The 14,907-nt window shown below is 38.3% G+C and overlaps 1 protein-coding gene across 1 annotated transcript in view; it reads right to left on the reverse strand.

Annotated features, from left to right (window-relative positions):
• Positions 1-288: 288 nt before the first annotated feature.
• LOC117310180 (melanoma antigen preferentially expressed in tumors-like) overlaps positions 289-14,907 on the reverse strand; it is a 16,425-nt gene continuing 1,806 nt past the window's right edge. Inside the window, exons 2-4 of the mRNA XM_033849282.2 lie at positions 4,122-4,424; positions 3,078-3,680; positions 289-2,245 (exon numbers count right to left, since the gene is read on the reverse strand). Of these exons, the coding sequence (XP_033705173.1) occupies positions 1,732-2,245; positions 3,078-3,680; positions 4,122-4,411 (1,407 nt within the window). The 5' untranslated portion in view covers positions 4,412-4,424 and the 3' untranslated portion in view covers positions 289-1,731. The remainder of the gene's footprint in view (positions 2,246-3,077; positions 3,681-4,121; positions 4,425-14,907) is intronic.

A 14,907-nucleotide genomic window follows, 5' to 3' on the forward strand; every position in this document is an offset into this window, starting at 1 on the left:
AATTATTAATTAAGTTTTACATTATTTTCTGTTTTTGAAATGCAGTTTATCACTTCAACATGTAAGCAATAAGAAAAAAATAATTGTAAAAAATTTCTTACTGAGTCTTTAAAATGTGTGTGCTATCATTTCAACAAGGAAACAATGTAAACAACATTCATTACTTTTACATTCTTCTTTCTTACTAAGTCTTTAAACTGCAATCTGTTTTCATTTCAACAATGAAAATGCAATCTGTTTTCATTTCAACAAGGAAACACTATACACAAAATACTAATTATTTTTTCCATTCTTTTCTGTTATCGTTGATATTTTCTGTGTTACCATTTCAACATATAAACAGTAGGAACAACCTATTAATTAACTTTATTTTCTCTCAATTAGTCTTTGGAATGCAATGTTTGATCACGTTGACATGTAAACATATAAACAGGTAATTATTACAACATTTTTTCACTAAGTCTTTGAAATACAATGCTATCATTCTAACATGTAAGTATATAAAGAATTTAATTTACATTCTTTTATCTTTACTGTCTTTGATATGCAGTATGCTATCATTTCAAAATGTAAACAATACACGTAAATTATCAATTAGTTATTTACATCCTTTGTTTCTTACTAACTCTTGGATACACAGAGTGCATTCAACACCTAGGGTACATCACATTTGAGATTAGCCAAATTTCTAGAGTTCAGAAGCCACATATGGTTAGTGGGCACCATACTGAGCAGTGCAACTCTAGTGGAAGGGCAGAGGGAGCAAATACATAGGCAACAATGTGTACCATGAAGGAAATACACATGGTACCTTAAGAAAAAGCAGCCGCAGAATAAATCTACTTAAATGGGGAAGTAAGAGAAAACCTATCTGAGGACGTAACATTTGAGTCATAACCTGAGCCCTGAGCAGCTATCCAACAGCATAAAGAGGCCATTATCATTTGAGCAGACTACGTAAGGGGAAAGAGTGAAAAAAATACTGTGTTATGGGGGAATAAATAATTTCCCAAGTCCTCTAAGAAAGAGTAGAGAAACTGATAAATCATAGGAATGTCTACACTCTGAGTGAGATCAGGGACTTTATCTTTCTTAGCATCTGGAAAAGTACCTAAATCATAACAGATACTTGGTGAATGTGTGTGGAATAAGGAATAACTGAGCCAGGGGTCTGAGACCTGGGAAATCAGGTAGCAATATGCTGATGAAGATACCAGTAGGTAGTTGACATTGTTTGTTTGTTTCCTTTTAGTTGCATATCGTTTCTCATAAGCCACCTGAGGTAATCAGAAACACAAGAAGTTTGCAGGTCCCTAGAGGGTAAAATTATTCAACAACTACCACCTCTAGGAAGAGTTTCAATTGATCTGACTTGTGTCAAGTGCCCATAAATGGATAAGTGAACCAATCAGTGTGGATAAGGAAATGATGTACCATGACTGGGTCAGCTTACGTCACATACCCAACACTGTGGTTAGCAACCAGAGGATGTAGAGGGCAGTGGGCAAGAGATCCAGCGGACCTTTCAAATTCCTCTATTTCCGTTTTAAAGTTCCTCTTTTATAGAGATCAGTTTACATATCCAGCGTTACTAACCCCAGTTTCCTAGAACAGTAGAACTTTACATATGTGTCTCTACAAACTTGGGCTTCAGGCAAAAAAAAAAAAAAAAAAAGTGAATGCTTTCATGGCCACACATCAGTGTTGAAACACCTCCCTGTGCTGTGGAAATCACTCTGAACAACTGACCCATTTCATGTCATTCCTCTGTGCCCTGTGCAGCATCGCTTCCAACTGAGCCTGAACTTCAGCAAGTTTCTGTCGGTCCAAACGGTCATGAATAATCCATTCCTCGTAGCAATGGACAGGGACAGGATAAATCACATGCTTCAGCTTCATCAAGGAAGTCAAGTGCTGCAGAAGGCTCTTGAGCACAGGCATTGTAATGGGATTGAAGGCAAAGCTAAGGACATGGAGCTGAGTACAGTGGCTCAGGGCTGGGATGACGGCAGAGAGAGTAGAATCAGTTATCATACAATTGTTTATCACCAAATGTTGCAGGGTGCTTGAGACCTTCTCCAGCAGAGCCTGGAAGGGCTCATAAACTTCTGAGAAGATGTGGTTGTTACTGAGACTCAATACCCTTAGGTGGGTGGCCTGAGAGCTCTGGGACAGGACAGTGACATCTCTGTGAGAAAGCTGACAGTGAGGTAGATACAGTGAATCCAACTGAGGTGGCACAACTCTATAGAGAGAAAAATGTAAGGTTATTTCAGAAGAATGAGGGCAATGAGCCCCAAATTTTAGGTACCTAAGGCTCTAGAATAAACTACTGTGTTCATGGTTTGCAATAAGTGGTTAACAATGTGGACTTTGGGATCAGACTTTATAGATTTGTGACCCTGAGAAAGTTACTTTACCACTCTGAGGTACAGGGTTTTAATCTTGAAAACGTGCACAGCAGTCATTATTATACAGAACTGCGGGAAAGATTAAGTGAAGAAATTGCATGCACTTAGTATATACGACATAATCAGTGTTGGATCTGATTCACTTATTTGGCGAGGATGGGTCTGGGAAAGCAGCCAACTGAGGGTTTCCTTTGACTAGTACCCAGATGACAAGCTCGCCATTCAGGGTGTAAGCCTGGGGGTTAATGCAGGAGCAAAATTATCTGGCAGTGTTAACTATTGGGGCCCATCCATGGGCATGTGCATTAGTCCTATAGCTTAATGTTTCTCCATCTGAATGCTTCCCCTTCCTCTCTAGAGAGCTGTAAAATCCAATAGGAGAAGGACTGAGTCTTTCACCAATATATTTACAGACATCTTTTAAGGTCTGCCCACGGTCACTGAATGAACAAATGAATGAATGAGCACAGCTTCCTTTTCTAACCTCATCTGCTGCTCAACATAAGGTACCCCTCTCTCCCCCAGCTATGTTCAAACTCCCAGCAGTGCCTATGCTGAGGCAAAGAGAGAAATGGGTTACAAGGAGCTTAGGAAGATCCAAGCATGGTCTCTTCTGTGTTAACAATGAGGTGATCAGGGAACCCAGGTTCCTCCCCACCCCCTCACCTGAGCAGTTTGTGCAGTTGATCTGTGAGGCAGAAGAAAGACAAGCTCAGCTCCTGGAGATGGTCCAGCCGCCCAAGGCAGAGGAGAAAAGATCTGAATTTCCTTCTATTATAAGTTTTAAAGGGGATGTTACACAGAGTAAGGCTGTTCAGGTGGATCACCTGAGCCAAAAGGGTGATGACTTCACTCAGATTAGCCTGATCCATTTCCAGGTTCTCAATGCACCCCAGATCCAGAAACTGCAGGATACTTTTGTGCCCAGACATTCTATCGATTTGCAAATCTCTGCAGCAGACGTGCAAGGACCCAACGTTCTGCTGAATCTTACTACAAAGGAAAGAGAGGAATTGCTCTGTTCTCAAGGTACTATTGAGGGAAATATCCACTAGTAATTCCATGGGTTCCTGAGCTGACTGAGGCTCAGACCCAGAATTACCAATCCCGAGGCACATGACTCTATGCTGAACTTCTTCTATCTTAAGGATAGAGTGCTGAGAGTAAATGCATGACTTAAAACAGAAAGGGAATGCGGTCCCAATCTCAGAGCATATTGTCTTACAGACCAGGTCACGTCTTAAATCTAGGATCCTCAGTTTGGGCCCCCTGTAAGGAAAGGAAGAGACAGAACACATGAGAGATAGCTGATTTTAATATAACCCAGCAAGATCAATGATGAGAAGCAGGGACAGAACACTTTAACCCTGGTTTTCACTTCATTGCCATTCACCAAGTTCTTTCCACACAAATGCAGCGTCTCTCATCCTTTCCCCACCCCCTCCTTCACCTCCGGTCTTTCCCTGTCTCAATGCCCATATTCCACTTTTGTGTAATCGCACTCAAATCCATTCATAAATCCTCTATTCTATAATCAATTCTATAAGGCAATACAGTCCCAAAGGTGACCGCAAGTGCTGACCGACAGCTCTGCAAAGACTGCAGTATTCACCATTGGCTACTGTTGGGAGACCGCTAAGTATTCCCCTGCCCCAGGATACAGCATACACTCCTGCTTACTCCCTGTGTCTCTACTGGTCATAGTCTTACCAAGAGGAAGAGTTCTGGGCAGGGAGGATCTGCAGACCATCAATCATGGCTTCCAAGATGTCATAGTATGACTCTCGTGTGTTCAATGACCCAATATGGAGACAGCGAAAAGGCCAAACCCTCACCATTGCCCTTAGTATCGTCTTATGCCCACCCAAGAAGGCAGCGTTGAACAATGGAACAAAGAGGTCTCTTGGGATTTCGTCCAGGGCATGGATAGCTGCAGGCTCATTATTCAGCAGACTCTTTGCAGCAAGCTCAAGGAGGGCGACAGTGGTCTTTTGGTCCATCTTCAAAAACCTGCTTCAGAGTGGAGAATATTTAGAAATCCTGAGAAGATATCTATAGTCACTTGTTTGCTTCCAGGGTTCGCTATGGACAAAATACTTATTGAATAAGTATGTGGTGAACCATAGGGCCAACTCAAGTGACCTATACTATAGGAATAGAATGAAAATGGACTTCTGTGCAATTTAATTATATATGTGTCCACACACATGCATGCGCGCGCGCACACACACACACACACACACACACACTTACATGAGATAAAATGCCGTTAGAAATCAGACGTAAGTTAGCAGAAGACAATGCTGACCACTTAGCTGCCTTCCTCAAATTATTTCCTCCTGAGGAGCTTCAAGACGGCAGAAGAGTAAGACGTGGTGATCACCTTCCTCCCCACAAATACATCAGAAATACATCTACATGTGGAACAACTCCTACAGAACACCTACTGAATGCTGCCAGAAGTCCTCAGACCTCCCAAAAGGCAAGAAACTCCCCCACGTACCTGGGTAGGGTAAAAGAAAAAAGAATAAACAGACAAAAGAATAGGGATGGGACCTGCACCAGTGGGGATGAGCTGTGAAGGAGGAAAGGTTTCTACATACTAGGAAGCCCCTTCATGGGCGGAGACTGCGGGTGGCGAGAGTGGGAGCTTCGGAGCCATGGAGGAGAGTGCAGCAAGAGGGGTGCGGAGGGCAATGCGGAGAGATTCCCGCACAGGGGATCAGTGCCAACCAGCGCTCACCAGCCTGAGAGGCTTGTCTGCTCACCCGTGGGGTGGGCAGTGGCTGGGAGCTGAGGCTTGGGCATCAGAGGTTGGATCCCAGGGAGAGGACTGCGGTTGGCTGCATGAACACAGCCTGAAGGGGGCTAGTGCACCATGGATAGCCGGGAGGGAGTCCGGGAAAAAATCTGGAGCTGCCGAAGAGACAAGAGACTTTTTCTTGCCTCTCTGTTTCCTGGTGCACGAGGAGAGGGGATTAAGAGTGCTGCTTAAAGGAGCTCCAGAGAAGGGTGCAAGGAAATAGTTAATCAAATCCAGGAAGCACAGACAGTCCCATACAGGATAAATCCAAGAAGAAACACGCCAAGACACGTATTAATCAAACTATCAAAAATTAAATACAAAGAACAAATATTAAAAGCAGCAAGGCAAAAACGACAAGTAACACATAAGGGAATCCCCATAATGTAAACAGCTGATCTTCCAGCAGAAACTATGGAAGCCAGAAGGGAGTGGCAGGACATATTTAAAGTGATGAAAGAAAAAAACCTACAACCAAGATTACTCTACCCAGCAAGGATCTCATTCAGATTTGAAGGAGAAATTAAATGCTTTACAGACAACAAAAGCTAAGAGAATTCAGCAGCACCAAACCAGTTTTACAACAAATGCTAAAGGAAGTTCTCTAGGCAAGAAACACAAGAGAAGGAAAAGATCTACAATAAAAAACAACCCAAAACAATTAACAAAATGGTAACAGGAATATACATATCGATAATTACCTTAAATGTAAATGGATTAAATGCTCCAAGCAAAAGACATACATTGGCTGAATGAATACAAAAACAAGACCCGTATATATGCTGTCTACAAGAGACCCACTTCAGACCTAGGGACACATACAGACTGAAAGTGAGGGGATGGAAAAAGATACTCCATGCAAATGGAAATCAAAAGAAAGCTGGAGGAGCAATTCTCATATCAGACAAAATAGACTTTAAAACAAAAACTATTACAAGAGACAAAGAAGGACACTACATAATGATCAAGGGATCAATCCAAGAAGAAGATATAACAATTGTAAATATTTACACACCCAACATAGGAGCACCTCACTACATAAGTCAAATACTAACAGCCATAAAAGGGGAAATCAACAGTAACCCAACTGTAGTAGGGGACAGTAACACCCCACTTTCACCAATGGACAGATCATCCAAAATGAAAATAAATAAGGAAACACAAGCTTTAAATGATACATTAAACAAATGGACTTAATTGATATTTACAGGACATCCCATCAAAAAACAACAGAATACACATTCTTCTCAAGTGCTCATGGAACATTCTCCAGGATAGATCATATCTTGGGTCACAAATCAAGCCTTGGTAAATTTAAGAAATTTAAAATCGTATCAAGTATCTTTTCCGACCACAACACTATGAGACTAGATATCAATTACAGGAAAAAATCTGTAAGAAATACAAACACATGGAGGTTAAACAATACACTACTAAATAACCAGGAGATCACTGAAGAAATCAAAGAGGAAATCAAAAAGTACGTAGAAACAAATGACAATGAAAAGACGATGAACCAAAACCTATGGGATGCAGCAAAAGCAGTTCTAGGAGGGAAGCTTATAGCAATACAATCCTACCTCAAGAAAGAACATTTCAAATACACAACCTAACCTTACACATAAAGCAATTAGAGAAAGAAGAACTAAAAAACCCCACACTTAGCAGAAGGAAATGAATCATAAAGATCAGATCAGAAATAAATGAAAAAAATTAAGGAAATGATAGCAAAGATCAATAAAACCAAAAGCTGGTTCTTTGAGAAGATAAACAAAATTGATAAACCATTAGCCAGACTCATCGAGAAAAAAAGGGAGAAGACTCAAATCAATAGAATTAGAAATGAAAAAGGAGAAGTAACAACTGACACTGCAGAAATACAAAGGATCATCAGAGATTACTACAAGCAACTGTATGCCAATAAAATGGACAACCTGGAAGAAATGGACAAATTCTTAGAAATGCACAACGTTCCGAGACTGAATCAGGAAGAAATAGAAAATATGAACAGTCCAATCACAAGCACTGAAATTGAAACTGTGATTTAAAATCTTCCAACAAACAAAAACCCAGGACCAGATGGCTTCACAGGCAAATTCTATCAAACATTTAGAGAAGAGCTAATACCTATCCTTCACAGACTCTTTGAAAATATAGCAGTGGGAGGAACACCCCCACACTCATTCTACGAGGCCACCATCACTCTGATACCAGAACCAGACAAAGATGTCACAAAGAAGGAAAACTACAGGCCAATATCACTGATGAACATAGATGCAAAAATCCTCAACAAAATCCTAGCAAACAGAATCCAACAGTACATTGAAAGGATTATGTATTATGACCAAGTGGGGTTTATCCCAGGAATGCAAGGATTCTTCAGTATATGCAAATCAATCAATGTGATACACCATATTAAAAAACTGAAGGAGAAAACGCATATGATCATCTCAAGAGATGCAGAGAAAGCTTTTGAAAAAGTTCAACACCCATATATGATAAAACCCCCCAGAAAGTAGGCACAGAGGGAACCTTCCTCAACGTAATAGAGACCGTATATGACAAATCCACAGCCAACATCATCCTCAATGGTGAAAAACTGAAACCATTTCCACTAAGATCAGCAACAAGAAAAGGTTGCCCACTCACACCACTGTCATTCAACATAGCTTTGGAAGTTTTAGGCACAGCAATCAGAGAAGGAAAAGAAATAATAGGAATCCAAACTGGAAAAGAAAAAGTAAAGCTGTCACTGTTTGCAGATGACATGATACTATACATATAGGATCCTAAAGATGCTACCAGAAAACTACTAGAGCTAATCAATGAATTTGGTTATGTAGAAGGATACAAAATGAATGCACAGAAATCTCTTTCATTCTTATACATTAATGATGAAAAATCTGAAAGAGAAATTAAGGAAACACTCCCATTTACCATTGCCACAAAAAGAATAAAATATCTAGAAATAAACCTACCTAGGAGACAAAAGACCTGTATGCAGAAAATTATAAGACACTGATGAAAGAAATTAAAGATGATACAAATAGATGGAGAGATATACCATGTTCTTGGATTGGAAAAAACAACATTGTGAAAATGGCTCTACTACCCAAAGCAATCTACGGATTCAATGCAATCCCTATCAAACTACCACTGGCATTTTTCACAGAACTAGAACAAAACATTTCACAATTTGTATGGAAACACAAAAGATCCCGAATAACCAAAGCAGTATTGAGAAAGAAACACAGAGCTGGAGGAATCAGGCTCCCTGACTTCAGACTATACTACAAAGCTACAGTATTCAAGACAGTATTTTACTGGCACAAAACCAGTAATATAGATCAATGGAAGAGGATAGAAATCCCAGAGATAAACCCACGCACATATGGTCAACTTATCTTCAATAAAGGAGGTAAGAATATACAGTGGAGAAAAGACAGCCTCTGCAATAAGTGGTGCTGGGAAAACTGTACAGCTACATGTAAAAGAATGAAATTCAAACACTCTCTAACACCATACACAAAAATACACTCAAAATGGATTAAAGACCTAAATGTAAGGCCAGACACCATCAAACCCTTAGAGGAAAACATAGGCAGAACACTCTATGACATAAATCACAGCAAGATCCCTTTTGACTCACCTCCTAGACAAATGGAAATAAAAACAAAAATAAACAAATGGGACCTAATGAAACTTAAAAGCTTTTGCACAGCAAAGGAAACCATGAACAAGACAAAAAGACAACCCTCAGAATGGGAGAAAATATTTTCAAATGAAGCAACTGACAAACGATTAATCTCCAAAGTATACAAGCAGCTCATGCAGCTCAATATCAAAAAAAACAAACAACCCGATCCAAAAATGGGCAGAAGACCTAAATAGACGTTTCTCCAAAGAAGATATACCGATTGCCAACAAACACATGAAAGGATGCTCAACATCACTAATCATTAGAGAAATGCAAATCAAAACTACAATGAGATATCATCTCACACCAGTCAGAATGGCCATCATCAAAATATCTACAAACAATAAGTGCTGGAGAGGGTGTGGTGCAAAGGGAACCCTCTTGCACTGTTAGTGGGAATGTAAATTGATACAGCCCCTATGGAGAACAGTATGGAGGTTCCTTAAAAAACTAAAAATAGAATACCATACGACCCAGCAATCCCACTACTGGGCATATACCCTGAGAAAACCATAATTCAAACAGAGTCATGTACCAAAATGTTCATTAGAGCTCTATTTACAATAGCCAGGAGATGGAAGCAACCTAATGTCCATCATCAGATGAATGCATAAAGAAGATGTGGCACATATATACAATAGAATATTACTCAGCCATAAAAAGAAACAAAATTGAGTAATTTGTAGTGAGGTGGATGGACCTAGAGTCTGTCATACAGAGTGAAGTAAGTCAGAAAGAGAAAAACAAATACCGTATGCTAACATATATATATGGAATCTAAAAAAAAAAAAAAGGGAAAGGAAATGGTCAGAAGAACCTAGGGGCAAGATGGGAACAAAGATGCAGACCTACTAGAGACTGGACTTGACGATACGGGGAGGGGGAAGGGTAAGCTGGGACCAAGTGAGAGAGTGTCATGGACATATATGCACTACCAAACATAAAATAGATCGCTAGTGGGAAGCAGCGACATAGCACAGGGAGATCAGGTCGTTGCTTTGTGACCACCTAGAGGGGTGGAATAGGGAGGGTGGGAGGGAGGGAGATGCAAGAGGGAAGAGATATGGGGACATATGTATATGTATAACTGATTCCCTTTGTTATAAGGCAGAAACTGACACACCATTGTAAAGCAATTATACTCTAATAGATGTTATAAAAATATTTTCTCCCAAAAGGATACAAACCAATAAGAAGGAAAATGTACATCTACACAAAAGCCACACCCTCATCATTACTTTAAACTGGAGAAGGCCAAAAATTCAAAAGAATTGTAAGTAGAAAAAGAACAATCATGAATCCTGGCATAAGATTTGTCACACTCCCATTGCTAGGCTTTGTGGAAAACAAAAGACAGGCCAAGAAAAGCTGCCAAGAGAGAGGAAAGAAGATGGAAAAGGGCTGAAAGCTGATCTAAAACTACAGCAGAAGGACTAAGCCCAGAATAAATCTAAAAATACCAAAAAGGTGTCCTAGAATATGAGAGCCCGGACTACAGGGAAGGCACTCCAAAATCGGAGCTTATGAAGGGACAGGGATGATTTAAAGTGCAGTCTTTGAAAGATATAACTCTTAGGGAAGAAGAAAGGCAAAGAGTTAAAGAGAAGCATCCGTTGGTGCTTGGGTAATGACGGAGAAAATAAACAAAAGGGGAAAATTAAGGATCTTGCGAGACATAAGAGAACCGCAAAATCAGAGCACTCAGGACTTCTCCCTTCATCACCAAAACAAACAAACAAAATAAAAAGGATATGGACTTTGCCATACTAACAAAAAAAATCACATTATTAAATTAGGAATCTTGTTGAAAAAACGAATATCATACAGATGAACAGAATGAAGGGAATTCCATACCAAACTTTGTAAAAAAAAAAAAAAAGAGAGATGAGTATACAAAAGTGCATACATATTAAACAACCATGAAGGAGAAAAAGACTGGAAGTCAACACTCCAAACAAAATTCATTACACTCTAGCAAGCATTGGAGGATATGAAACCCACCTTAAATAGGATATTTAAAAAAAATCAAAAGACAGAGATTGACTAAACTGAAAGACTGAAGAAAAGATTTTATAACCAACTGGGGTATCCTTTAAATATCACAGCCTACAGAAAAAGCTTTTCAACTTGTAGAAACTTAGGAAATTCTGCAGCCCTTCGTAAGGAAGCTACTAGAGCAGGGGTCTGCAAACTGGCCCACTGAGCCTAATCCAGCCCACTGCTTGATTTTGTAAATAACGTTTTATTCGAACAAAGCCATGATCAATCATTTATGTATTGTCTATGAATGCTTTTGCACTACAGTAGCAAAGTTGAGTAGAGAGACAGCGACACTGTGACCCAGGAACTTACAATATTTCCTATACTTCTCTTTACAGAATGTTTACCAAGTAATCTAAAAGAGGAACTGGGATTGTGATCCCACTGCGATGAGAAGGAAAACTTCACCAAAATACCCAATGGTGAGTATTTTACATACAATAGTAAAATCAAGGTGGAAGAAAGGGGAGAAGACTAATGTACAAAAGTTTTATGCTGTGAAAAAAAACACAGAAACTGTGCAACTAAAAATGAGAGAAGGGATAGAAGTAGAAGAAAATAGAACAAACTTTTTATCATAATGCAGTAGGAGAGTGTTAAATGATACTGGAGGAAAAAATGCATAGGCCAGCGAGTAAAGTGTTAAGAAAACAGGTGGTTCAGGATGATTTTAAGAAATCATTAAATGTGACCAATAACATGTCTTAATGATAAAAGCCAAAACTCACAATGAAGATATAACCCTTAAGAATATTTATGCACCAATAACAAACAAACATCTTTATAAAGCAAAAATGCAAGGAAACGTAGATAAAATAATAATAATAACAGGAAACAGTAACAGTAGGAGATTTAATACACCAAACTCAGTCTAAGGCTGATCAAGTCATACAGAAAAAAGAGAAAGCTAATCAATAATGTTATATAGGGAATATATTCTTGTCAAAAATGGATAATAGGGCTTCCCTGGTGGTGCAGTGGTTGAGAATCTGCCTGCTAATGCAGGGGACACAGGTTCGAGCCCTGGTCTGGGAAGATCCCACATGCCGCGGAGCAACTGTGCCCATGAGCCACAACTACTGAGCCTGTGCGCCTGGAGCCTGTGCTCCGCAACAAGAGAGGCCTTGATAGTGAGAGGCCCGCGCACCGCGATGAAGAGTGGCCCCCGCTTGCCACAACTAGAAAAAGCCCTCACACAGAAACGAAGACCCAACACAGCCAAAAAAATAAATAAATGAATAAACAAATGTGGGGTTTAAAACAAAAAAAAGAAAATAATTTACAATTAATACAATCATAAATAGCATGTAGGTCAAATAATAAAGCATAATTAAAATTAGTAAAATATTTTTTTACATGGATCATAATTATCTCACAGAGATTAGATAATTAATTTCTATAAAGTAGAAATAGTACAAACAATCCTCTCTAACCCCAATGCAATAAAATTTAGTAACAAAAATTGAAAACAGAAAGGCCTTTCCACCTGAAAAAAATTTTTACAGCTTCTCTTAAAAACTGTTGAATATAAGAAGAGATGCAAACTGAAGTTGTAAAGAAATTTTTTAAAAGATTGACTGAAAAACTACATATTGGCATCTATGGGATACATTTAGAGCAGTGATCTGAGGCAAATTCACACAGTAGGCACTTTTATGAGTAAAAATGGAAGAATGAAGATAAATTAATTAAAGTATGGCCTCAAAAAATGAAGAAAAACAACTAGGAAAAAAAGAACAACTAAAGAAAGCAAAACATAAAAGCAGAAATGAATATGATACACAATAGAAAAACGAAATCTTGTTTTTCAAAACAGGCAAACCCCTAGCTGGCTTGATGAAGGAAGAAAGGGAGAGATCACACATAGACAAAATAATAAAAGACAAAGGAGAAATAATCATTGAAACAGAAAAAGGAAGAGATTACTTTGCCAACCTCTATGCAAATAAACTTGAAAATCTATATGAAATAGGTAACTTCCTAGATAAATACAAATTACCAAAATTCTGATTCTAGTGTTAGAAAGCTTAAATTAGGCAATTTTCATAGAAGAAATAAAGTTATTACAGCAATACCCTCAAGAAGCACCTTGCTCAGATGGTTTTACAGGTGAATCCTAGTAAACCATCAAAGATCAAATAGTACCAAAGCTCTATGAGTTATGTAAGAACATTAGAAAGGAAGGAAACTTCCCTAACTTCTTATATGAAGCCAGTAGGATGCTAACAGGTAAAAGGTAGATACCAAAATACTAAATAGAATATTAGCAAACATCCAACAATACATTTAGAAACTAATATACTGTGATCAAGTGCAATTTATTCCATTAATACAAGGCTGGCTCTATATTAGGAATTCCATTGATATCATTCACCATCGTCATATAATTAAGGACAAATATCATATGATTAAAACCACAGATGCCAAACAAATCTTTGGGAAACTTCAACACCCATTCATGTTAAGAAAAGAAAAACCTCAAGAAGTGGGAAAGAGGGACGCATTCTTAACATGATAAAAGATATATAATTAATTCCTCATGCAAGTATTTTATTTAGTGGGGGACTACCAGAGGTTTTCCAATAAGCTCAGGAATAAGAAAAGTATGCCCATTATATCATTCCTGTTCAGTCTTCAACTACAAGCATTAGTCAGTTGACTAGAGAAATCAATTAGATTTCTGAGAATGAATAACAAGAAGTAAAGCCACCTCTGTGTGCAGATGATATTACCGTACACCTGAAAAGCCCTATAGAAACAATGACAGATTGAGTAAAACAATAAGAGAAATCATCAAGGTAGTAGGATATAGAGCGACATACAAAAGTCAATGGTCTTTGTGTACACACACACACAGCTGGAGGACACTTTAGTAGAGAAAATTCCATACACAATAGCAAAAACAAAGCTTAAATGCATAGAAATAAACTTAATGAGAGCAGCTATGCAAGGACAATTTTTAGACACTCCTGAACGACATAGAAGGAAACTTGAATAAGTACAAAGACATTGGTCAATGTTCTTGGATAGAATAACACAACATTAAGAAGATGTCAGTTCTCCCTAAACTAATGTATAAATTTAATATAATCTCAAAAATACCAGCAAATGTTTCTATGGAGTTAGATCAATGGATAATAAAATTAATATATTTTTTAAAAATCATGCAAGAATAGCCAGGATATAAGTGAAAAAGAAAACCTGTAAATGGGGAGTAATGATACCAGACATTAAAGCATGCTATAAAGCCTCGGTAATTATAACACTGTGGTACTGGTACATGAGTAGACAAATAGTCCAGTGAAACAGAATAGAAAACCCAGAAAAACAAGAATAATATATGGAAATTTCAGTATATGATGAAAGGGCATTTAAAAGCACTGAGGCAAAGATGGACGTTCAATAAATGATGCTGGAACAAATGAGACATTTGGGAAAAGAATCAGTGTAGATCCATATCACACACCATACACAGAAATAAACTGTAAACGGGTTAGGAATCTAAACAAATGAAACCATAACAAAATCTTTAAGAAAATATGGCAGGACTCTGTTTTAACCTCAGCGTAGGGAAAGGCTTTCTAACCGTGACTCAAATTTCCAGAGGCAATGAAAGAAAACAATGATCTATGTGACTACGAAGGATTTTTTTAATGTACGGCAAACACATCATAACTAAGTCAAAAGGCAATTGACAAACTGACATAAAGTATTTGCACATGCCTCACGGACAAATGAATAATAGTCCAAGTATATACAGAACTCTCAAGTATTGAAGGACAAAAGGCTAATATTTCTACAGAAAAATGGGAAAAGATATGAACAGATAATTCACAAAAAATATATAAAACAGTCCTCAAAATATAGTCACACTTTCTCATAATTAGACAAGTGCATACTAAGACAATGCCGAGATATCATTTCTCACCTACCACATCAACAAAGGTCACAAAGTA

Source organism: Tursiops truncatus, chromosome X (assembly GCF_011762595.2).
Source record: "Tursiops truncatus isolate mTurTru1 chromosome X, mTurTru1.mat.Y, whole genome shotgun sequence".
In the NCBI taxonomy this organism is placed as follows: domain Eukaryota; kingdom Metazoa; phylum Chordata; class Mammalia; order Artiodactyla; family Delphinidae; genus Tursiops; species Tursiops truncatus.